We start from the raw sequence: 25,525 nt of genomic DNA, 5'->3' as shown, positions 1-25,525 counted from the left end.
CAACAAAAGAGCAATAACATGCAAGTGCTATGACAAGTCTCATTTAGCCTAAGGCAGTACATGTATCAAGTTTTTTATTATATAATAAATAAAAAGAAAATAGATAGAACTAAAAAAGAAAAAGCAAACTAGTGTTAGAGGCCTAAAATAGATAGATAGGATACAACAAGAACAGAGAAGCTAGTGTTCTTTTTTTTTTTTTTTTAAGAAAACAAGCAGTTACAAAGTAAATGAATAGAGTATAAGTCTAAAAGGGTAAAGTTTTTTTTTTTTTTTTTTTTTTTAGAATATAATTAGAATAGGTGCTAGTGTTAGAGGGTCAAATAAAGATGTAAGAGATGTGTTTTAGCCGATTCTTGAAGAAGGGCTGTTCGGATTGAGTTGGGCAGGTCATTCCACAAGAACATTAATGTGAAAGTCTGTGAAAGTGATTTTGTGCCTCTTTGGGATGGCATAAGAATGCACTGTTCACTTGCAGAACACAAGCTTCTAGAGGCACATAAGTCTGATATAATGAATTTCAGTAAAGGGGTGCAGAACCAGTGGTGGTTTTGTAGGCAAACATTAATGCCTTGAATTTTATGCGAGCAGCTATTGATAGCCAGTGCAAATTGATGAAGAGAGGTGTGACGTGCGTTCTTTTCCACTCATTAAAAATTAATCTTGTAGCTGCATTCTGGATTAATTGTAAAGGTTCTATAGAACTGACTGGAAGACCTGCCAAAAGAGCACTGCAATAGTCCAGCCTGGATAGAACAAGAGCTTGAACAAGGATATATATATATATATATATCCTTATCTCACTGGCTATAGATATCTGTTTGTTTAAATGTTTCTGTATCATTCTGCTTTGGCCTGTACATTAGTTTCAGATCTCTAGACAGTGTTTTTTGCATGTGTGTGTTACCTATGTTCCTGTGCTGTGTACTTGAGTAACTCGGCCAGCTGTAGTGGATATTTGCAGATCTTCTGCACAGGGGTGAGGAGGAAGCCGTCAATAGCGATGTCAATCATCTGCTGGAGGAGGCGACAGGCTTCAAAAAAGTGCTGATAGCGGCCGTCCTTCATCAGCTTGGAGAGCTCCATGCAGGCGTCCAGGTGGTTGTTGCAGTACTCCGAATAGATCCAGAAACCGTCTTGCTGTATGGCAGGCGAAAATGCGTTTTAACAATTTCAGGAATCAGCTACAAACGTTTTAATAGCTGATACAGTACATGCCTGTACTTAACCGTTATAGACTGTCTTGAAATAGTTTAGATTTTTCATGAAGAAGCTGGGTATAATTTGAAACAAGGGGTTAATACCTAGCCATAAGGCAATGTACTCACATGTTCCAGAAAACATGGACCAATTTCACTAAGATGGGGTTCATCCATGTTGTATTGCTTCTCCAAGTCTCGCACAAATCCCATTTGAAATCTGTAGATTTCCTCGATGTTTCCGAAAATCACTTTTAGCTGGTCATCATTGAACATGTCAATCCTCTTTCGACATTGCCTCAAGTAGCCCTACAGACAGAAACACCTTCAGTTCAGTCACGTAAGAAATCTGCATGAACAGTTCTGATTCTAGCCTTTGCTTTTCAGTATTCCATTGAAAGTCCACTCCACTAAACATTTAACCTTTAAAAAGTTAATGAAGACACTGCAAAAGAAATCCTTGAGAGATTTAATCCAAGTCTTCTGAAAAGGGACTCGGACACTTTATATGATGAACTGATTTCATTTGGCTCAAGAAATATGGTAAACAAGCTCAACCATGCTTGCTTTATTCTGTGTGTCAATCATTTACAGTATGTATGTGTGTGCTGATCAATGTTTATATGTGAAATAAAATCTGTTCATCATAGAATTAAAATGCTCCATTCAGATGTATTTCTTTTATTATGCCTTCATGAATTTTTTGAAGGAAGGACAGAAATCTCTCAGGTTTTTGTACTGAAGATCAATGATGCTATCTGGCTGAACTATCCCTTTAATCTCTTCATGGTGCCAAGAGGCCAGCAATTAGAGTCATCTGATATAGTCAGCAGTACCTCACATATGTCCTTCAGGTGTTTGATGTAGTGGCGCTCAGTGCTCATGATCTCGTTGATGACGTTGGCCCTCATCTGGTCTCGGTTCTGCAGCGGTTGGCCGATGCACAGGCAGCCGTTGCTGGGGTCGTTGTGTCCATTCTGCACCTCGCTGACACCCTCAGCTGATTCTGTGGCTGCATTTTCCTGGTTAACCCACAGCTAACAACCAAAAAACAAAGCCAGAGAGACACATTATCCCTCCAAGCTGTAAGATTTGCAAAGGGGAACAGTTTTTAGTCCTAATTTCCACTGGGATAAAGATAGGCTTTGCTGACTGACAAACAGTTGTTGACTGAGGAATCCATGCAATTAAAAATACTAATTTAGTTCTCTACAGACTTCCACCATTAGGTGTTCTTTAAACATGTTTGACTGGACACTTCGTATGATGAGCTGGAGTCTTGCTCTCGTGGTCTTGGTAATAAGATGAAATATCTGCCTTTGGTCTGGGTTTCAGCTTAAGGTTTCAGACAAGACAGCATTGTGCTGCAGGATGGCACAGAAGATTCTTCTGAAGTGGCATATAAGCATACTGTTCATGTTTTAATTGACCATATGCGCAGATAACTTCCTTGTTTAGACAAGCCAGCTCAGTCATTTCCGGTCAACTGTTCTGTGCAGTAATATGAGCGTACTTTGCTCATTTTCTCTGCATAATTCATTCATAATCAAAGAAAGGTTTTGTTTGTCTAAGAGGACCAAACGTCCATGTATACCGTTTCAAGAATGACAAACACAAGTTTAAAAAAATATGCAAGTAAATTGCTAAATATGCGTGATTCATTGCTATGATTGACAGTAATAACCGGACAAAACATCTGACAAGCTGATGACAAAAAAAAACAGCTGTGCATTAAATTCTGAGTAACAAACTACAGCAGTAACATGTTTATGTTGGTTAAATATAGGTTGTTTAATAGATTTTACAGTTCAAGATGAAGCTTAAAAGATGTGGTTATTAAATTACATAAAATATTTCAAATTCATATTGATTCATATTGAGTGCATTATTTAATTCTTATACCATTAATATTTAACTTACTTAATTTGTAGTGAACTATATACAAGTATTTAAATAATTCACCCATATAGGCTGTTTGTGTCTGAGCTTATTTATTTATTTATTTATTTTAATGACTTTCTCCACTTGCTATACTATATACTTCAGTGCGGTAAAAGTACTACAGTTTATTATACCAGTAATTTTATAATAAATCAAAAAGCAAGACGCCTTGAAAAAAATAGGGAGTTGAAATGGCAGCTGCAGCCAAGGATTGATCCTCTGCTGCCATCTTCTGGTTATATGGGTCATTTCATGTCATTTTCATCAGAAAAAATATGTTTTTTCCATGTCGCCTTCATGAATGAAAAGTGAATCTTTAAAGTGAATTTTATTGCACAGCTGTAGAGTTAAAAATAATAAAGGCTTTACAATATTACAAGTTAAAATGTGTTCATGACTATGAAGGCAAGTTACTGATTTATCAAAAATACAATTAAGATTGAACTTGAAGAGAAGTATCGCTAGCTAGCTAACGTTAGCCTAAACACATTATGATAGTGTTTATCGGTCAGCATTTAAATGTCCAACTATGCAGGTTCTCTCCTGGGATTACCAGCAGACTCAGCATTTAAATGATATGTTGTTAAATAATATGAAACTGAATGTTCATGCCGCTATCATTATTTAGGATGTTGCAATTATTATTTTTCTCAGTTTCTGATAAGAACGTGGCAGTAGAGTCTCAAGAGTGTCCACCTATATATATCACATATAAAATGAGCTTACGCGGAAGTTTACAAGCTGCTTATCATTATGCAGACGTTTTAAAGAATGCTCTGTGCATAAGGTCAATTGGGAACAGAAACCTAATGGTGGTATAAATGTAATTACATAGGAATTGCAATCTTGGGAAACAATCCATCACAATCTTGAATGTTACATTATGGGATACTGTCTTCTGGGTTGTTTCCGTGGCAGGTCAGTAACAGTATATTTTGTGGTTTTGTAGATCACATTCACTGTGTAGGGCTATGTTAGGAAAAAAAGGGTGAGGTTTTCAATTTTGTTTTACATACACAGAGGAAAAAGAGACAAATTGCACTTTTAACGTAACATTGATATTATAGAGTGAATTCAAAAAGTAGTGCAGTACTTTATTTGTTAGATCAATGAAAGGAAAAAAATGTGAAAGAGTGTATGAAACTTGTATGATAGTCAAGTTTTGAGCAATGACAGTAAAAAGATTTCTGTTTTGGGGAAACGATTGGAAAGACGTATGGTGGAGAAAAAAAAGCATCATTGTATTGATTTCTGATGTGTGTTTGGGTCTTGAGGGGTCTAGTCTTAACTCATGGGGTCAAGTGAGAGCATAAAAATTCAATCTCCATTCATAAGCCACAACTACATGGCCTTCCAAAACTCCTTCCCATCAGGAACATTTGCTTGAGCGTCTAAAACCATGTTCCCTGATCAAAAGACAACTTAATACAGACAAACAGCTTTGAAAATCCACCTAGAATTATTACACACACTCATTGCGAATTCAAATCTAGGCATCTACAGAGACGCAAACATAAAATGGGATGCTGCCTGGCGAAAACGAGAAGATGGTTCTGAATGCAAAGCAGACACTACTACTAACATCTATTTAAATGTTGGAGGCTATTACAAAACGCATCCAAAGCAGCGCATGTAATGAAGAAACATATTGGATGCTCATGTTCTACATCTTTTTGAAAAGCTATGAAGCACACTAGGAGCGTGATTTCAGTTGGATGCTTTAAAATGCTTTGTGAGACGGCTGTGTTGACAAAATCAGCAGCACTGGATGAGATTTGAGGAGCTGGGAACGCACCTTTGCTGTTGTGTTATGGAACCTTGGAGTTGCTATTGGGTTGATATAGAAAACTGGTTTTGTGTAAGGTTGAGGAGGGTGGGGATCAACCTTTGGAAAGAATGACAGAAATACACTTGGTTTTAATTTACTCTTGCTGTGGAAGAATAGAAATGGAACAGTGAGATGGAAGTGGCTTGGCAACACTGATTCAACACCGACTGAGCTCCTTTCCAAGTCCGCATCTAATCACGATCAGTGTCCAAGACTTGAGTTCTTCACTTCAGACCTTGAACCGCATCATAATTCAATAATGAGATCTAGGAGCCTAATCGATGAGATGAGAGAGTTCATCAAAGATGTGAAACATACCCTCACAAAGCTGGCGGGGAACCAGCCCTCCTCGTCATCGATCTGACCCCACCACCAGTCTTTATTGGAGGCGTCCAGGACCTTGATGACGTCTCCCGCCTTGAACGCCAGCTCCCTCTCGGCCATCGTCACGTGATCCCATACTGCCTCTGCGCTGACCACCGAACCGCCGCTGATCAACTGTAGAAAAATACAGTGACGGTCATTCTTTCTGCTTTTGGTCAGAAAACATGGCTGGCATATATTGGCTCAACACAGGTCCTGTTGCCACAGTATGTTGGGCTGTTCAAGAGGCTCAGACAAACACAGCTCAGTCTTTTAAAAGTGTCAGAGAGTCAGTTACAAATCTCAAAGTCCACTCCAAAGGGAGATACTTAGTTTTTAAAAAAATCCCTTTTCAAGAACTACAATGAACGGCTCTTTTGGACTACAGCCTTTGTTCTCTGCATGCTACGATGTCACAATGCGGTCCATTAATATATAAAAACTTGCACCATTGACCAGCTAAAATCTAGTCTAAAGTCAATGGTGCAGTATTTGATTTTTATTTTTTATCTAAAGGGTGTGTTATTAATATGTGACTACTATGTATATGCTGCTTATTACACACACAGGGATGTGTAGCAGCATACAAACATGACAAATATTAAAACCGAAAGGATAACAATGTAAAAAATTGGTATTGTGTACATGGAGAAGCGTTCAGTCTTTGCGCTTGCAAATTCTGCCAAGTAAATAGTGAATCCACCATGGTGCAATCGCAACTGGCTTTTAAAGGGAATGGGTGATATGACTCTGATTGGTTTATGCCATGTTTCGCTCAAAACACATCCATGATGAGAATAAGAAGAATCCTTCTGGACCATGCACCTAACTTTTTTTTTTCAGTCTTTAACCTTTAAATGCATACCTCAGCTCTTTAGTAACCTGGGACGTCATTCACTACCCTCTTCCTCCTTCATTTGTTCAAGTTTGACATCAACTTTCTTAGTATTCCTTTATTCATTATAAACAATTAAAATATATATATATATATATATCTGTTTTCTGATTGTTTTCTGACTTTTGTACAAAATGTAAAGGGTCGCTAGAGACCACAGGTGTGTAAAAATCTGAAAATGTCTGATGACTAAATACGTGCAATTCACCTTTATTCCTCTGTATAACAGACAATAATGACGTGCTGTTTCACTCATAATTATCACAGACATAAAACAACAGAATATCAGCAAAAATTTAACTGGCTTGAATCGCTTTACTGCAGAGCAATTACTGTATACAATGAAATGTGTTTTATTTTATTCTTATGTAATTGTCCTTAAAATATCAAGAGAGTTTTTTTTTTTTTTTGTATTGCAAGTATCCATCCATGCTGAATATATAGGTTGGGGTCGCTAAAGACCCGAATATGTAATAATGATTGGCGGAACATTCATGCATTTAAGGCTTAACTAGCAAAAGTGGATTCGGACATGGCCTAAGAGCACCTGTGCCATGTGCTTAGATTGCTAAAATAATCCTATTGTTTGTAACACAATGTTCAAACTTAGGCCCTCCTTATAGGTGGGTTTACCATGGTCAGAAGCCACTCCCCCTGCAACTGACATGATGATATGAGCTCCAGAACACAAACAACAAAGCATCATATGAGACAGCAACTCAAGAGCAGACCAGCTGCTGGAAGATGAGTGATAAATTGTGTTTTTCAAATATTGTTTTTTTCATAGTACATAAATGGCATTTATTTTGGTTTATACAGTAGTTAACATTTGAAGTGAATCATAAGAAACAAAATCTAAGTAGTCTTAAGACAAGAACAGGTTTTGTTTTGGTTTTAGGACAACTTTGATGAAAGGTTTTGATCCACATCACATGTTGACTACTATTTGAATAAACAGCAGCAATATTAGCAAACTGCTTTTGTGTCGAGACACAACAACTTAGCGGTGCTTCCCGAGCTTCAGACACAGACGACACACCTACAGGCCAAAGATTGCAGTACCGAAATGCAACAAAAAATATATTAAGAAAGCACAGACAGAGGACTGTGTCTCTGTAGACACAAACACCACCATACACTTCTGCTGGATCATAAGTAATGATTGAGAGGGATTATTTTTTGTATGATTACATGCTTTATTTTGAGGGAAATCACGCATGGTGCACCTTGAAGGTATACATTATGTACTCTCCAGGAGTAAATGAACACTAAGGTGTTATTTGGTGTGGCATGCAGTGAGACGCGAAAGATACACCTGATTCAACACATCATGCAAATAACTAATTGTGAAAGGTGTTGATTCCACTGTGTCTACTCCCGCTGCGTCAGAGGTTTCTATTTACAACATGTTTTTAAGCTTTGAGTACAAGTCATAGAAGACAAGGCCTCAGATAAGGGTGGGCAATACTGCTGCAAAAATAGCTAAACACAAATAAAAGAAGAAAAGAAAGAGATGGTTAAAAATCATAGCGTTTATACCCAATGTGCTGTGGGACCCAGAATGTGAACTGAGAACTGAAAACTGATGCCTTTGATCATCTTCACAGGGATTAGAGAAACAGGAACTGGAATACGGTTGAAAGAGGATGAGGAGTTTGTCACAGAATAGAGTGTGTGCTTGCTTATAAACTCCTATTAAATGACTGACAGGACTGCATAAACAGGCTCCTCCTGAAATTACATTTATTTCAATATATTTTATTTATTTCTCACAGGCGTTGAGACTATAAATGGCATATAATCAAACAAATGAATCATAGAACCAAACAAAGAACCATATGATCAAAACGGGCCTCAACCACGTGTTTCTGCAGTGATTCACAGGCGTATTTATAATCAGCAATACAACTGTTTCTAGTCCTCTGTGGCATCTGTTGGAGCAGGTTGTTCTCAAGAAAACCATGGTTACACTACACTTTGAGCATGATACATTTGTACAGACACAGCAATGGTCATAATATGACAAATACACTCTCTAGATTCAAATTCTACATCCAAAATCTAAAAGGTATGTCTACCTCACTCACTTTACTGCAATGCTGCAGATTTAATGATTGCATTTAGGGATGCACCGAATGTCTGGAAACCAAAATTATTTGGTCGAAAATAGCAAAAAAAGGTGTTTGGCCGAATAAGCGAAAAGGCTAAAAAATTATAGCGAACAATGACGTGACGTGATCAAATAGAGGTGTGCACTAATGCAGCAAACATGTGGTCAGTGTGGAAGCATTTAAAATTTGACTTGACTTGAAATCATCCTTTAGTCAGTCAACTCCAGAACGTTCTGTTGTCTAATACACCAGACACCAATTGTATTTATTCTGACAGCAGCTCCTTAGCCAGGGTTCAAAGACCAAAGATGACAATCATTCACAAATCTGCTGCTGCCAGCAAAAACCAGGACTGAGCTCTTCTTGTGGGTTTACCGCTAAATAAAAGTCTACATTCAGAAATGTTAGTATTGGCATTTTACTGTTGTTCTGTAAAATAAAATTAAAAAGTAAGACAAAAATAATGATAGCAATCATTCCAACAGCTCTATTAATTATTATATCATTCTCCTTTGCTCAGCAAGACTGCATTTATTTGTGCATTAAAAACACATGCCTGATTCAAGAAGGGGGTCTTAAAATGGCCAAAGAATAATATTTTACTAACTTATTAATTTTAAGTTAAATTGTGCTTTGTTGGTAGGCTATAATGTCTACTAGAATGTTTAAAATGTTCAGCGTTAAATAAATATTTTGAAATAGTGGTTGTGTAATTGATTTTTTTTTTCATTGAAAACCAAGACAAAACTGTAAAAAGCAAATATTGGCTAATTAATTAATGCAATTGTAAAAAAAAAATGGCAAAATACATGAGGGGAAAACACGAATTAATTTGGTTCGGTAATTGGCCTTCGGTCCAGTGTTTAATTTTGTTCAACTTCGGCCAAGAATTTTCATTTCGGTGCATCCCTAATTGGTCACAAGTCTTCACAATATACGAATTTGCAGGTCAGAGTTAACCAAACTTGAACTTTGGAAATTTGCCTGTGCTTCCATTTCCTGTCTCCTGCATTTGCATGACTGGAAGTCAATGGAAGGAAAAGTGTAGTGTGACCAGCCCTTAAGACTCACTTACTCTTAGTCTTTTTTTAACTCGTATAGTGTAGTGCTTCAGTTTTACTGAAAATAAAAGTCAAAGGTGGCTGTGGCTTTGGAAAAAACTGTCATGGGAACTAGGCCTCCATCTTAAATCTGTTAAAATCTCCTTAACACAGATTGCTCAAAATTCCTTCCCAAATTGAGCCACTCATGTGATACTAACAGCGAAACACTAAGCAGGAGGTTTCCTGATTGGCTGTTTGTGCAGTATATGCTCCTCTGAGAGTGTCATCTTCAACATGCGTGATGAGAGCTGTCAGTGTGTTTTTCGGTGGAACTCCTGCAGCGTTTAACAGCCACAGGTTCAGCACTCACAGTCCGACAACAAACGCCACAAGCTTTCTCTGGGCTGAGGCTGCAAACATCACATGCTGCAGACCTGATGGACATACCGCAGGTACATAACTACAAGAAGATCAGAAGCACACACTCCATTTCCACACATATCCATTTGCTTCATATTGAGACAAGGCTACACATCACCATAATTGTCTGAATGATTAGTGCCAATAAATATCCTCTCAAGCACCTTCAGACTGTTCTGTGAATGTAAATCATTAAAAATGCTGAACAACCCTGTGCACGGATCACAATATTAAGACATCTTAGAAGTCATCTCTCATTACGGAGTCCCAGGGTTCGGTGAATGTAATGGAATTACTGTTACATAATCGACCGCCGTTCCCCTCATGTTTCTGCATACAGTATGTCTTGAGATGGATGTATTCGACTTGGCACCAAGTGCGCAAGAAAACACAAAGATGTCAAAACTCAAAAGAAGAAGGAGAAACACGTCATCTATTGGTCATTTCACATCAATGTGCTCTCCTTACTGTCAGATTCATGGGACTTTCTTATCTTTCAGAAAGAAAAATGCCTTGTCAATAATACTAATGCTGTCCAAAGTGAACTTCAATGAAGGTAAACGCTGCATTAACATCAAATTAGAATGAAGATAAGAAACATATAATATCCATAGGATCAACATGAAAGACATGAGTTGAAAATTTGCTGTAAGTTTTATACCAGCATTGAGCCCAAATACCAGCATCCTCACTAAAGAGCCAGCAGAAGAACATTACATAACAGACTCGAGCCCTGAGAGTGAGGGCCAATCAAAGACACACAAGATTGCCAAAGACAGGTTAACACATACAAACACATGAACACCAAGCAACATCTGAAACATATGATGTGCCTTTTAAAGCATACGACTGAGAATCAGCCATCCAGACTCTAAATAAAAACAAGCACAGTTTGTAAACCAGCTTCTAGATGACTCTGGTGTCAAGCTTTTCACAGTAATGATGTGGAAATTGACAATTCTCAACTCGCCGCACCACGTGTGCCGGCATGTGATCACAGCTCTGATCAAACATATGACATTAACAGATGCTCTGAATTTACATTTCTCTAAATACAGAATGACATCTGACTGTAGATACATAAGCCTTTGATTCTAGTTTTGCCTTACATTTGGGAAGGACTCAGATCTAAACAAGCTTTGCATATTGCATGCAGGATTTTACATTCATAAACTGTTCATAAAGACTGTTTTGATTGCAATAATTGTGATTCCAGGACATTTCTAGTCTTATTACATGGCATTTGCTATTGTATGCATTCAGAGCATTGGCCGTGAATATTAATTCAGCAGCATTTTAAATGGACGTTCATAAATCATTCACACAATACACACAAACACTACATCCGTAGAACATGTAGTGCATTCCAAATGCAGCGGAACAATTCTACAAACCAGCTTATATAATGCAATAGGGCTGAAAAAGACGGCACACACGCACACACTTCACAATGTAAGTGTAGAATATATTTTACCATATCCACCGCAGTAAAGAGCAGAATCACAGAAAGAGCTGCCGTCAGATGTTTCCAGCACGAGCAACAATCACAGATCTTTGCGCCTGTTCGACTGAGTGTCAGTCATGCTGAAGATGCTTTAGCTGGAGCCCATGAAGAAGATGAGAATCACGTTGACCAGCAGCAGAATGGCGATAACAGTGAACACCGCCACAGTTTGCACGTCCAAGGTCATGCTGCAGTGCTGCGAGATTTGCGGTGATGCTGCTGCTGTCAAACCTGCGATCAGTACAGTTATCAATGCATCCAGCTGCACAGATATGTATGCAAGAGGTTAAAAACACGACACTCCGGCTCCGTCTCCAAACCTAGCGAGCCGCCTACCTAGACAGCACACTAGGGCTGAGCCGCTGCGCGCACCTGTGAGGTCCGGTAATGCTGTTGCTAGGCAGCTCGCTGGGTTTGGAGATACAGCTCTGTTTAGCTCTGTGACTTGTACGACAAGACACGCATGAATATGCCTCATCCTCACCATCATCTTCATCGGCATCTTTTGTCGGCAGAACAGCAGCGGAATTCACTATTCACAGCTTCATCTACAGCACAGGTGACGCGCAGCTGCGCCGACCAACCACAGCCGGCCTGAGTGATGGTGAAGACTCACCATGGAAACACTGTCATTAACATTAACAAACATCCAGACTCTATTATATAAGACCTAACGACACACCGTTAGTCAGTGTGCATACTATGCCGTCTTTAACGGACTGAATGCATTTTTACTAGTAGGCCTACTACTGATTTTGAAGAACAATAAACGATGAAGCCAAGCCGTTCAAAACCATCCACTTGCAAAACAATTCCACTAAAAGAAATCAAACATGAACTCAGCAACAGACCAGAAAGTCTTTTGTTTGTTTGCTTGCTTGTTTGTTTTTGCCTAGTGTCTCATAATACATTTAATTTCTTAACTTAATACCTTGTAATATTGAGAATCTTTCCTGTAATTATGACTTATTGTACACATGGCCACCAGAATGAAGGTTTGGTGATCAGTGTTGGGGCATTACAAATAACGCGAGTTACGTAATAATATTACCTTTTCCAAGTAACTAGTAAAGAAACATTACTTTTTAATTGACAAGTTACTTTTTCAAATAAGTAATGGCAGTTAGTTTTTCCTCCATTTATTGATTAAAAGCTCTCCTGTCTCCAAGTTGAGAGAAATTGTGAGTAAGATGTTCTTTAGTTCTAGAATAAATGTGAACATGCATTAATTCATCTCACTCACTAAAAAAACAGATACAGTGTTTTTCAAAATGAATAAAAACACTGAAATTCAACTCAAACCTGCTATAATTAAATATGTTCAATAATACAAATATCCTTTATGTATTTAATCCCATTTTATTAACCGATGTCTTTGCTGCCGACCTTCGATGATCCAATTCATCCATACTAATAAACAAAAATGACTCAAGAATAATCGAACATTTGTTTTCCTTTTTTATTGCTGATGAGTTGACATTTGTTCTTCTGCGGTCTACTGTACAGACGTCAATTTACTTATCTCTAAGCCTGAAAGCTTTTGGTGTGAAAAGGCTTTTACATTTGACAAAAATAGAACTTTTTATATTAAAAACAAACAAGCAAGCCCTGCCCAGATTAAAAAGTAACACAAAAGTAATGTAATTACTTTCCATAAAAAGTAACTAAGTAACGTAATTAGTTCCTTTTTAGGGAGTAAATCATTATTGTAATGTATTACTTTTAAAAGTAACTTTCCCCAACACTGTTGGTCACATCTACCATTCTTTGGTGAATTTTTGCAGGTGAATTTCAGTCATTTCAATAGGAATCCACTAAATCACTAAACACTTTTTGAATTTCTCAGTTTGTTTAAATCGACGTGGGGTTCAGAGTATAATTTTTTTTTATCCACATTAATTTCACACTTGTCTAGTACAAATATGTCACTTTGTTTCATAATTACAGTGTATGCATTTTTCGTTATTTACCTCAAAAGAAAGGAAGTAAAATGATACAGTATGCCTCGTAGGTGGGGTACATTGTAACATCTGAGGGGCACTTTGTAACATTATGACAGCTTAAAGTGTTATCTGGTTGAATGAAAAAAATATACACAACAAACTATAATATTTTGTCAAAATAAAATTACTAACTTTTTCAAATAAAACAATGGCATTTTTTTAAGAATTAAAAATAATAAACTTTTGGAGTTTGACAATGAACATATCGCAGCCATGCTGGGGACGGCTCTGATCGCAACACACAGCTATAGTACAAAACAGGGGTGCCCAACCCTGTTCCTGGAGATCTACCTTCCTGCAGAGTTCAGTTCCAATCCTGATCAAACACAGCAGTCTGTAATTATCAAGTGCTCCTTCAGATTCTGATTAGTTGGTTCAGTTGTGTTGGAGCTGAACTCTGGTGGATCTCCAGGAACAGGATTGGGCACCCCTGGTTAAAAAACAATGTGCACAAATAGATGAAACATCAAGAAGACTTTTTAAAATAACATTTGCTTGCCATTTAATGGACAGGTATATCTGTGACCACTGAGACGGCTCTATAGCCCCTTGTTGCCCTATATCTTGGTTTGTGTGTTTGTTGTTGTCTTTAGCTGTCTAGTGTGTGAGCTTTGTTGTGCATGTGGTTTGTATGTTCTGCAGAGCAGGAACCTGCTGAAAATCAGTTTTATACTGAGCCAGGCCCGATTGTCCTTAATCTTTTCCTGTTTTAAAAATATAAATAAATAAATAAATAAATAAACACATTTAGACATTCAGAAAAAAACTCCACTCCCTTCACACACAGCTCTCATAGAACACCAGACAAATAAACCAGCCACAATGCTTTACATTCCCCATCTGCGCGACTGGAGTTTCACGAGTTCCCACTTACATATAATTAGCTGGAGTATGTAAGCATGTTTGGCGTGCTGTCCGGGGAAGGGCTCCGAGCTCGGGAATGGCCCGAACCTAGAGTACCCCCCCCCTATGTATATGTGTAGAAGGAACTCGGAGTGAGGAGATGGGGTGGTGGAGGGATGCTGATAATCCGTCAAATGGGTAGAGGTGAGTCGGCTGTATTTATGCATGATGTAGATTGGCTTGAGTGAGTTCCAGCTGTGTTAATTAGGCTAAGTATCTGACGTGCTCCTCCCGAACTTTGCTTTAAGAAACATCATTTAAAACAGGTTAGTGTCTTCTGCTGGTTTTTGAAGCATTAATAAACTATCTAAACTGATTAATAACAGATCGGAGATTGTCTAGTTTTAAATAAATACTAAAAACTGAGATGAAAAATTTACTTCAGCCAGAAATGTACTTTTACTATGGTAAAATAAATGGTAAATATTCAAAAGATTTTTGAATTTTGGCACACTTTTTCTCTGTATAGTGTTTCTATGTCAACTAGTAAATACCATAAATTAGGTTATGCTAGCATGTATGGAAATATTTAAACCATGTGTTACAACCCTGCTGGAAAAAAAAACAAACAAAACAGCTAAAACCAGCTGGTTTAAGCTGGAAGTAGCTGGTTTTAGTTGGTATCCCAGGCTGACCAGCTAAGACCAGCCTGGCCAAAAAGATAGAAAATGGCCAAAACCCCTCTGAAACCAGCCTGCTGACCTGCGCTCCCCTAATAGTATATAAACCTATATTAGTAGGCCAACCCAGAAGTTGGGATCACCCTAGATTCCTCCACAAAAACCCAACAGCATTTTTCCATTGGCTTTTGTGATTATTGCAGAAAATCAGCTCCGTGACCAACACAATTTTATGACTCTGATACCTTTTGTTCATCATGATAACCTTTACATGTGAACAAATTATCAATTAAAATAAGGAAAATAAATATAAAGCCTAAACAAGTCAAGGCACCTTCATATATATAGCGCTTTTAACAATAAGATTGTGTTAAAGCAGCTTTACAGTATTATATAGGAAAATAGTGTGTCAATAATGCAAAATAACAACAATACACACTCAATTTTCAGATAAAGGCAGTTCATCAATTAATTCAGATGTCTTCATCCAGTTTAGTTAAAAACATTTTCCCTAAAAGTTTGAGTTAGAATAGTTTGCGAAGTGTGATTATAAACTGTGAAAGCGACAAGAGATTTAGTGAGTTTCCCAGTTCACTGTGAAGTTTAATGTTTCAACAATCTCTGTAGTCACATTTACACACTTATGTTGTAGAATAAAAAATGTACGGTTTACACATGCTTTTCACGCATGTTTTCCACAAGCAAAAACAAAATTAAAGATCTATTTTTGATACAACTTTGGTCTGATTAGACTACAACAGGGCTAAATATTATTACCGGGTGCCTTTGATATTATTTTCCTCCAAACCACTAGATGGCAGAAAAACGTGCTGTAGCACTTTCCAAAACATTCACTTTTCAAGATGGCTGATTCTTAAAGCAATCGTGGGCAGCAGCACAAAGTTGATTCTGATTGGATCTAATATTTGATATATTTTTTAAATGTTATAGATATATAAGTAGCTAATAATAATTGCTAAAATTATTCAATACATTAATTGATTTTCAGGTTTAAGAAAATTAAACCAGCAGTTTTTTTTAAATAATGAAAGAATCTGTAAAAGCATGATATTTGGGGTAAAAAGCACCCCTGCTGTTGAAGAGAAAAGGCAAAATAATTAACATGATAATTAATAGATGGCTGACTTTTCCATTTGTTGACATGACATTGTTAGTTTAGAATGAAACCATCATATTTAAAAACATTATATTAATGATATCATATAAGAAAATACCATTTGTCGTTGTTACTATAAATCTATATTAAATTATTATGGGATCTCCTTCCATACTTTCAGAATTTTTACCTTTTAAAATGATTTTGTTTCTGTGTTTTAAAATATATATGTATTTTATATTAACATATTTTAATTACAGTATATTTATCGAACAAAATTAATTACAGTATATTTATCAAAATAAGCAGAAAATAGTACAAACTTTGCTAAAGTGATTTTTTCACACAAAATCTTTTGCTTTTTCTGCAATCATATGCAGTGTGCCTTTAGCCCTGTTGTATCCTATATATAGATTTTCTTTCTTTCTTTTTTTCAAAGTGCAGTTACTTGGTTGATAAAACTTTTTTTTTTTTTTTTATAGAATTGTTTAATAAAAATATCTTAATTGTGTTTCAGACCTTGTTTCAGATGTTTAACCACAAACCCATTCAAAAAACCCTTTGTGACAATATATCCGGAAGTGGTAAAATGCAAACTCATTTCTGTGTTTGGCACAAAAGGATCCATCATCCCTGCTGTACTCTATTAGTACATTCAGTGCGTGATCTGATCGTGCTGATGAATTTAAATCTGCTTCCAACGTTAATGTTTGACATTTATACACATTAAGCTCTGCGCAGGTCATGTTTGGAGTCCAAACCAACTCTTACTTAAACAAAACTCCTTTGCATAGTCTAGACTTAAATTAAAGACAGAAAAAGAATATTAATTTGCCATCAGTTAAATAATCTTACACTTTGTCATGATGCTAATAGTGAATGCTCATAAAAATAAAAATAAATCCTTTCATGGCACACAACCTAGTTTGAGTAGGATAATATACTTTTTATGTTTTAGAATAACGTTTGCATATTTTAAATGTATGCAATTCTTTATATCCAAGTAACAATCCCACAAATGATTGACTGCAGATTTCAAGCCCTTCCACTTGAATACTGGGAGTTTTATAAACTGATGTTCATAGACAAGAAATAATAGTCAAATAAATAAAAAAAGTTGCTGTTGAAACCTACTCTTACTTCTTTACACAAAACTAAATGTCGAGTAACTCAGTGTGTGTGCTCACACAATGTTGTTTAAACACAGTATAGCAGCAGGAGGCAAATGGTAATATGTGTCTTGATTATTCTTATGAAATATCTGAAGTATAATATATTGAGAGAGCTTCTCTCTTGCGATGCAGAACAGACAGTTACATAACGCTGACACTGAGATTCCCATACGGCTCGATTCCACCCATCCTGACATTTACACAACAAAGGTCACATCTGAAATTCAAACAGACACAAATAGTTTCATGAATACGAAAGCACAGTTTGTCAGAATTATGTACGGTCTAGGAGCTACATACATTGTTCTAGACGGACACATGAAATAGTGTCTCTATGAAACTGGCAATTTAAAGACATAGATGAACCTTTGAACCAACTGGAAATCTCAGCATTAATTGTTTTAGTATTCACTGTTAATCACTGTTTGGGGATACCGTTGAAATTTATATGTAATGCTGTATAATATTTTTAATAAAATGTATTAATTTTGAGAAGAAATTCAAACCAAGACATTTAAGACTGCATGATATAGTATTTATTATAGAGCAGTAGGTCTTTAATCTGTTGGCCAATTGGTCAAATGTGGCACATACTGCACTGCAAAAAATGCTTTTTTTACTTAGATTTTTTGTCTTGTTTCCGGCCAAAATGAGTAAAGATTATTGTCTTGTTTTCAGGAAAAAAAAAAAGGCCAAAATTGAAAAAAGCTAAATAATCTACCAATGGAGTAAGAAAAATAATCTTGTTTTCTGTTTGAAATAATATTTTTTTATTACTCCATTGGCAGACTTTATTTTGCTTGTTCTAAGTAAATTGTGATTTTGTGATTTTATAATTATTATTATTATTATTTTTCTGAAAACAAGAAAATATTATTTACTTGTCTACTTGTCTAGACTCTTTCTAGATTTAAGAATTTTTTGATATTTTGGCTGGAAACAAGACAAATCTAAGACTCCAAATTTGCTGTGTTAATGATGAGACTGTCCTCTATCCATGTGCCAAATTTCAAAATGTTCTTGCAAGAGATTCTGTAAGATTCCACAAGATTCCACAAGATTCCACAGCCATATCACCCTGCAGCCCAAGACTGGTTGCTCACTGAAGCTAAGCAGGGCTGAGTCTGGTCAGTACCTGGATGGGAGACCTCCTGGGAAAACTAGGTTGCTGTTGGAAGAGGTGTTACTGAGGCCAGCAGGGGGTGCTCACCCTGTGGTCTATGTGGGTCCTAATGCCCCAGTATAGTGATGGGGACACTATACTGTAAAAAGCACCGTCCTTCGGATGAGACGTTAAACTGAGGTCCTGACTCTCTGCACTCAAAAAAATGGTTTTGTGCCATTGTTGGTTTTATTTAAATATTTTATTTTAAAACAACATATATATATTTTGTTGTCCGCCAAAACACTGTTGTATTGTGCTTAAATAACTTAAGCTGTTTAATTATCCACTTTACTTAATTATGAATTGTTAAAGTAACGCAAAGGGTTTAATTTCACCATTCAAAAACGGGATGTGACAATTTCTAAAGTATTTGATGAAGACACGTCATGATTGATCATTATTACAGACACCTGATGTTAATAAGCAGAATCACCAAAAGAGGAAAAAAAAAATTAAGCAACCATTATAGTGGTCAATGTTTGCATTAGTTGGGCTCTTGACCCTTAAATTTTCAATGTTAGGTTTTGTTTGGCTGCTTTCACTGAGTTATAACAGCCAGACAAGCCAAGAACAAAAGTCATCAAGTAGCACTGACTGTACTTAAAATAGCTATCATCATATAGTGACTTAAGTACTTGACTTAGGGTTTCCCTTACAGATTTCAATAGAACTGTGAACAAAAGATCTGTCAGTTTTGGCTTTATAAGACAGATGAAGAAAAAAAAAAAAAAATTTTTGCTTTTAGACACACAGACCTGAAGAATCAGTGTGAGAATCACAACAACGGTGACCACCAAAAAACCATGTTGTAGCCAATCAGAACTCATCCATGACTCCCATCATGCATTGCGACATGAATAAATTATAAGCTGTTTGGCCTATTTTTTAGTAAACCAAAACAAGCTGACTAAACTTAACGGTTTTAAGTTAAAGGACATTGATTACATTGATTTGGTTGGACATTACTATTTCACATTGATTTTCCTAATTCAATTGTGTTGTCTTAACAGAATAATTTTGAATAGATTGAAAAAAATCCTTATATGTTAATAAAAAACAATTTGGTTGTTTGGAACCACTGTCCATAATTGAATTGAGTTAGTTTAAAGAATCATTTTTTTGAGTGCAGTTCACATCACTGCTGTAACGAAAACAACAAACCCACCCAACTTTAAAGTATTATTTCACTTCCAGAACAAAAATGTACAGATAATGTAGTCACCCACTTCTTCAGTCGTAAAGAAATTATGTTTTTTGAGGAAAACGTTTCAGGATTTCTCTCCATATAGTGGACTTCTATGGTGCCCTGAGTTTGAACTTCCAAAATGCCTAGGGACTCTAAACGATCCCAGCTGAAGGATTAAAGGTCTTATCTAGTAAAACAATCAGTCATTTTCTAAAAAAAAATAAAATAAAATAAAAAATAATAATAATAATAATTATATATATATATATATATATATATATATATATATATACTTTTTAACATCAAATGCTTAGATACATACATACTCTGTGCATTCTGTTTCAAGACAATTAGGTTTAGGGTGACCACCTGGCAATAGATCTGCAGCAGGACATAGATGTGATTTTGCGGGACACATTTTCTACTGATGCTATGTTAATATTGATAATTGATTTACATCCATTGGCATATGCACCTATTTATGTTTCTGATTGCGCACATGTAAGCGAAAGAAAGCATGTCCATTTTGTGTGAGGGTGAAGAAAATCCACCTGCGAGAGAAGAGATTTGTGCTCGTGCATTTTGATGTGCCCTTGCATTACAATAATGCTCTCTAGACATTTGTCACAAAAATAACACCACAGAAACCACCTCGAACTATTAAAATAAGAAGAAAGTCACATCTGAAAGCTGCATGGATTTTTAAATAGGTAAAAATGAATTGTTTTTCGGTGTGCCCTCAACCATTTCCTTCGGTGGTGCTAGATCACTTTATGAGGTCCGTAAATCCTTTTGCGCGGAAACTACGCCGCAAAAAGAATAAATAAAACGATTTCTTAAAAAGGCAAAAGAACACATGTATGTTTTCTTAATATGATAATTAAAAACCAATTGACTGATGAAGATGCAGGACATTTTCTCAATATACGCGACGTGCGGGACAAGGGTGGTTACCCTAGTTAGGGTATGTCGAAAAACTCTCATCAAAATCTCATTTTCTCCTCCAACTTCAAAATCGTCCTACATCGCTGTTTTACCTATTTTTGTAAAGGGCGTTTGATCTTCTTTGCACGTTTACTTTGTAAACACCGGGTCGGTACTTCTGCAGCGATGTAAGACAATTTTGAAGTTGGAGGAGAAAATGAGATGGGAGTTTTTTGACATACAACTGTCTTGAACTGGAGTACACAGAGCTCACACAGAGCTAGACAAGACAAGCATTTGAGGTTAAAAAGTATATACATTTTTATATATTTTTTTAGAAAATGACCGATCGTTTCGCTAGACCCTTAATCCTTGGTTGGGATCGTTTAGAGCTGCTTTTAAACTGCATTTTGGAAGTTCAAACTCACGGGCACCATTGAAGTCCACTATATGGAGAGAAAACCTGAAATGTTTTCCTCAAAAAACATAATTTCTTTACGACTGAAGAAGTGGGTGAGTACATTATCTGTAAATTTTTGTTCAGTGAACTACTCCTTTAAAAAACTTGAGCATTTAAAACAGAAGACAGCAAACGGCAGCAACAAAATATCATACATTACTGTTTGATGATAATATAGTTATATTTATAGTTAAGCTCTTTGTGTGAACGGGTCTTAAGTCATGTAGGCATACATTTTGAGGAAACAACAGCAGACGGGACAAAATGTTGACGAACTTAGAAAACAATGATACTTCCTGTCTGAGAGCTCGTGCGTAACAGCAGCCAGCTGCTCAGTTCTTCTCCTAACGCCTTTAACGCCGACCACCCTAACAAACTAGACCACCCCTCTATAGTAAAAGATACAGCCGAGAAAACAAAGGCCATGGAAAAAGAAGCTTTATATGTTCTCTCATGCCTCAAATGTTTCTTCTAAAATCCCAAAGGAGAATGCTGACCAATTTAGATGAATTGTTGAAGGTCACATTGAGCTCAGTGAGCATCAGCCCTATCCAGCATCCGTTTGAGAATGAGAAATGTTTCTGTTCCTATATGAGCCACGCTGTTACATAACCGGAAAATCCCTCACGCAGCTGCAGCACTGGTGGACCACAAACGGCCTGTTTAAACAGAGCGGGATTGACCTGTCATGTCTCACACTATTTACCGTCTAGATGAGTCTGATTCTCATCGATAACAACCCATCATCATCATTACAGCATGAATAATACATTCCTCAACAACACGGGGTCAAGGAATATTTCCACTTCCACAAACGGAGCCGTGAACTCTTGCCTTACAGCGTTTGCTAGTGCGCGTTCTTGCAAACATAATCTGCGCTAATTGCACTGCAATTACAATTGATCATGAATTATGCATATTTTCATCGTTTTGAAAGCCAATGGTGATACATTATGCACCTGCCATTGCAATTAAATCACCATTAACCGGTTGTCTGTATCAAACATAATCACACATCATCAGCACAATCTTCCTAATTGTAAAGTCTGGTCTTACTGAGTCTGTGAGTTTCTGAAGGAGTGGAACAATTAAACAACAGATGAACACAAAAGGTACACAACTCTAAATGCACATCTTTGATTAAACACTGATAAGCCTATGGCATTAATGAATGTGGTACCAATTAATCAAATTAGTGTCTAATCTATAACCTTAACTAATGGTTAAAGAAGCTATTACATAACAAAATAAAAGTAGTCAGTTCTTTTCTCAAATTGCAGTGCCGAGAGCCTTCGTCAAGTGAAGTACCACGGTCTTGCATGAGAAGTGTTAAGGATTATAAAATCTGAATGTGAAATGAAAAAAAGATTTGAAAAAAGTTCATCTCTGATTCCCAGCATGCTTTGCATGACTCATTTCCTTAAATATACTCATTACATAATGCAAGCGAGGAAACAATTTTAATAGTGATGCCAAATTAACTGAGAGGGTGAGATTTCACTCCCCAATTTACGGTGATCCTCTGCGAACATGAGCTTAAGCTGACAGCGTCTGAGCTCTCCGCTAAACCAACACTCAAAGCAGCTTCATTGAGAAGTGAAGCGCTTCACTCATTTACACATCCTCTGCTAGGAACGAGAAAATGCCAGAACCAGACACTAATCCACGGGACTCACATCTAGACATGGTGCAAGAGATGAAAAGTGCTCTTTTGGTGTTTAATCTTATTTTATGAATAACAATCACAATAACATGAGCAGTGTTTTAGGGGAATTCCACTAGCTAACTCTTTAAAACTTAAATTTAATGCCGAAATTGTGGAAGGCGACGCAGCGTCTCGTTCCCTCGAGGAACTAGGGTTTCATACGAAACCCGAGGCGTTCCCCTTCGGGAACGTCGAGCTGCGTCTGAAACGCTTTGGGAATGCTATACCAAAGCCACCAGAATTTCAAAACAACAAGTTTTGTAAAAATCGAAGTGTTTCAGAAAGGCGGGGCAGAGAGGAGCAACAATAATGTACAGTATGTGGAAAATAATATGTTTTTTAAACCTCAATAAACTCATTGCATTACAACAAATACACAAAATAATGCTCTTTTTAGCAACATCATATGACCCCTTCTACCTAGTTTTCTTAATTTTTACCTAGTTACTCTGCAGGAGTGAGTGGTGTGAGCTAGACCATTATTTGATAATACTTTTTTTTTAATAGTCCACTTTAGACATTTGACTAACTATAACTTTGCAACTACATGTCAACTAGCAGACATTAAAGTATTACTAGACTGTCTGCTTAACACTGTTGATGCTTCCCAAAACACACTGTTCAGACTATATGTAACTTTGCACATACATGTCAACTTATTCTAACCCTAACCCTAACCTAACAGTCTATTAGTACTCCAATGAGAGTTGACATGTAGTTACTTAAAGTTAGTAGAACCTCTAAAGTGGGCTATTGAAATAAAGTATAACCCATTTTTTTAACATGAAAAACATAATCAAAAGTTTTAAATAGTGATTAGATCACTAACACTTCTTGCAGACTAACTACACTCTTGAAAATAAAAGTGCTTTAAAAGGTTCTTCACAGCGATGCCACAGAAGAACCATTTTTGGTTCCACAAAGAACCATTCAGCCAAAGGTTCTTAAAAGAACTCTTTCTTGCCTTTTTTATAATCTGAAGAACCGTCTTTCGCCACAAAGAACCTTATGTGAGGCTCTTTAGATGTTAAATGTTCTTTATGGAACCATTTAGACGAAAAAAGGTTCTTCTATGACATCGTGAAACACTTTTATTATTAAAAGTGTAGGTAACACTTGATAAATTAGGCGAGGCTTAACACAGGTTTAAAAAAATTCTAATGGTTTACATTTACCTACAATGTCTCTATGAAATTTTGAAGCATCAGTTTGGCAGCATTTACTTTCAGAGAGGGACATATTTTCTTTTGTGCTTTGAAGATCAATAAAAATCCTATGGGTTTGGAATGACATGACATTCATTTTGCAGTGAACTAACCCTTCAACAGTTGTAACTCAACTGTTAATGCAGTACCACTCATTTGTCCTGTAATACTTGCTTAACATAACAACAACAACAACAACATAAAACAGCCTATTAGCTGAACACCAGATGAAGTCTCAGGACAGAGGCGGATCACTCACCATGTTGACATGCAGTGGTCCAGATCCTGGTCTAAACAGCTTCCGTCTGTTGGATCCTGTGCTGCTGTTCCTCATGCGGAGAACGACTGATTTAGTCTTAGTTTTAGCTGCAGGACAGATTGCTAGAATTAGCTAAAGTGCTCTTTTTAAGATGGTTTTACAATTCACATCACAACATGAAAACTGTAACCACTATCAGAGAACTTTAAACAATATGCTGTTGAACAGTGGTCAGCTACAGTCTGTGCTGTGCTGTATGTGTGTATATGAGCCATTATTCAGCTGTGGCTTTGACTAGCACTGTACCTGGAGGAGTGAGCACGTGTGTCAGGGCAATGGGCTCCAGCGCGGACAGTGTTGTCGGCAGCGGCAGAGAGCGACACCGCTGGAGCAAAGCTTTAAGAGGAGGATCCGCAGGCGACTGGCCTAGGGGCCGCGAGAAGGTCTGAAAATCACTGCAGTAAGTCAGGTAACCTTAAAACAACACATTTCACATTGTACTGCATCCAGAGCATCTCCTATAGTAGAATATCAACAGTGGAGTGGGGTTAGTCAAGTGAACAGCATCTCAAAACAATCAACAGGAATCAATAATGGACTACGTCTGGCTATTGTTCACACAGGCAGACAAAAAACAAAACAAAAGGTCTGAATAGGAAAGCATGAAATCCTGTTGTACAAGCCATCTGCAGGTGGTTTGAAAGTTGATTAAAATTCTGAACAGTTAGATTGGATTTTAATGTGTTTTTCTCATCATTTGTCATTTTGTTATTACACAAGGGCCCGGTTTCACAGATAGGGCTTAGACTAAGCCATAGTTCTAGGCCATCTCAATTAGGACATTTAAGTTATTTTTATAAACATGCTTAGATAAAAACATTACTGGTGTGCATTTTGAGACAAAACAAAGGCACTGATATAATTTAAGATCAGTCAGTGCAAGTTTCTTTCAGTTGAAACAGCTCAGACTTACATTTTAGTCTAGGGCTAGGCTTAAGCCTTGTCTGTGAAACCGGGGGAGAAGTTGCAGCAAGAAGAACAACAGCACAAGGTACTGAACGCATCGAATCAATGTGAGGGCACCGCTTCCAATTTTAGTCACAGGCTTATTAAATGAACTGTTAAACACATCATTGTTAATACCACTATTAAATATGCACTAAGCACTTTCCACTTCACATTTTTCCAATGTTTTCTTCAGTTTTATATAAAATAAATGATATTTGATAGGAAAAGGGAGAAGAGTGAGATAGGGGAAGAGGTGTAGTCATAGTGGGTGGGGTGAAAAGGCAAAACCCCTGTCCCAGTTTTTTTTTTATTTTGGTCTGGTTTAACCAAACAATGGTGGGTGGAGTTAATGTAAATAGACAGTCCATTTTGAATATAACACCATCATAATTTTTTTTTTTTTTTTTCATTTAGTCAGTGTTTTCCAACCCTGTTCCCGGAGGAACATCAACCTCCCTTATCTGACCCATGTATTTCTGGGCTGCGTTCCATTT

The 25,525-nt window shown here is 36.9% G+C and overlaps 1 protein-coding gene across 5 annotated transcripts in view; it reads right to left on the bottom strand.

Annotated features, from left to right (window-relative positions):
* The window catches only part of arhgef9b (Cdc42 guanine nucleotide exchange factor (GEF) 9b), a 42,258-nt gene extending 17,830 nt beyond the window's left edge, over window positions 1-24,428 (bottom strand). For 3 of the 5 annotated variants that reach the window (XM_073820633.1, XM_073820637.1, XM_073820636.1), the window contains exons 1-7: window positions 24,330-24,428; window positions 24,024-24,130; window positions 5,287-5,466; window positions 4,936-5,025; window positions 2,036-2,236; window positions 1,329-1,508; window positions 908-1,140 (exon numbers count right to left, since the gene is read on the bottom strand). In XM_073820633.1, coding sequence (XP_073676734.1) covers window positions 908-1,140; window positions 1,329-1,508; window positions 2,036-2,236; window positions 4,936-5,025; window positions 5,287-5,466; window positions 24,024-24,098 — 959 coding nt within the window. In that variant the 5' untranslated portion in view covers window positions 24,099-24,130; window positions 24,330-24,428. Of the gene's footprint in view, window positions 1-907; window positions 1,141-1,328; window positions 1,509-2,035; window positions 2,237-4,935; window positions 5,026-5,286; window positions 5,467-11,274; window positions 11,536-11,788; window positions 11,885-24,023; window positions 24,131-24,329 lie in introns of those variants that run through there. The other 2 variants (XM_073820634.1, XM_073820635.1) reach the window with 2 other exon arrangements.
* Window positions 24,429-25,525: the final 1,097 nt, after the last annotated feature.

Source organism: Garra rufa, chromosome 16 (genome assembly GCF_049309525.1).
Source record: "Garra rufa chromosome 16, GarRuf1.0, whole genome shotgun sequence".
Taxonomy (NCBI): domain Eukaryota; kingdom Metazoa; phylum Chordata; class Actinopteri; order Cypriniformes; family Cyprinidae; genus Garra; species Garra rufa.
This window is presented reverse-complemented; position numbering and strand designations above follow the sequence as displayed.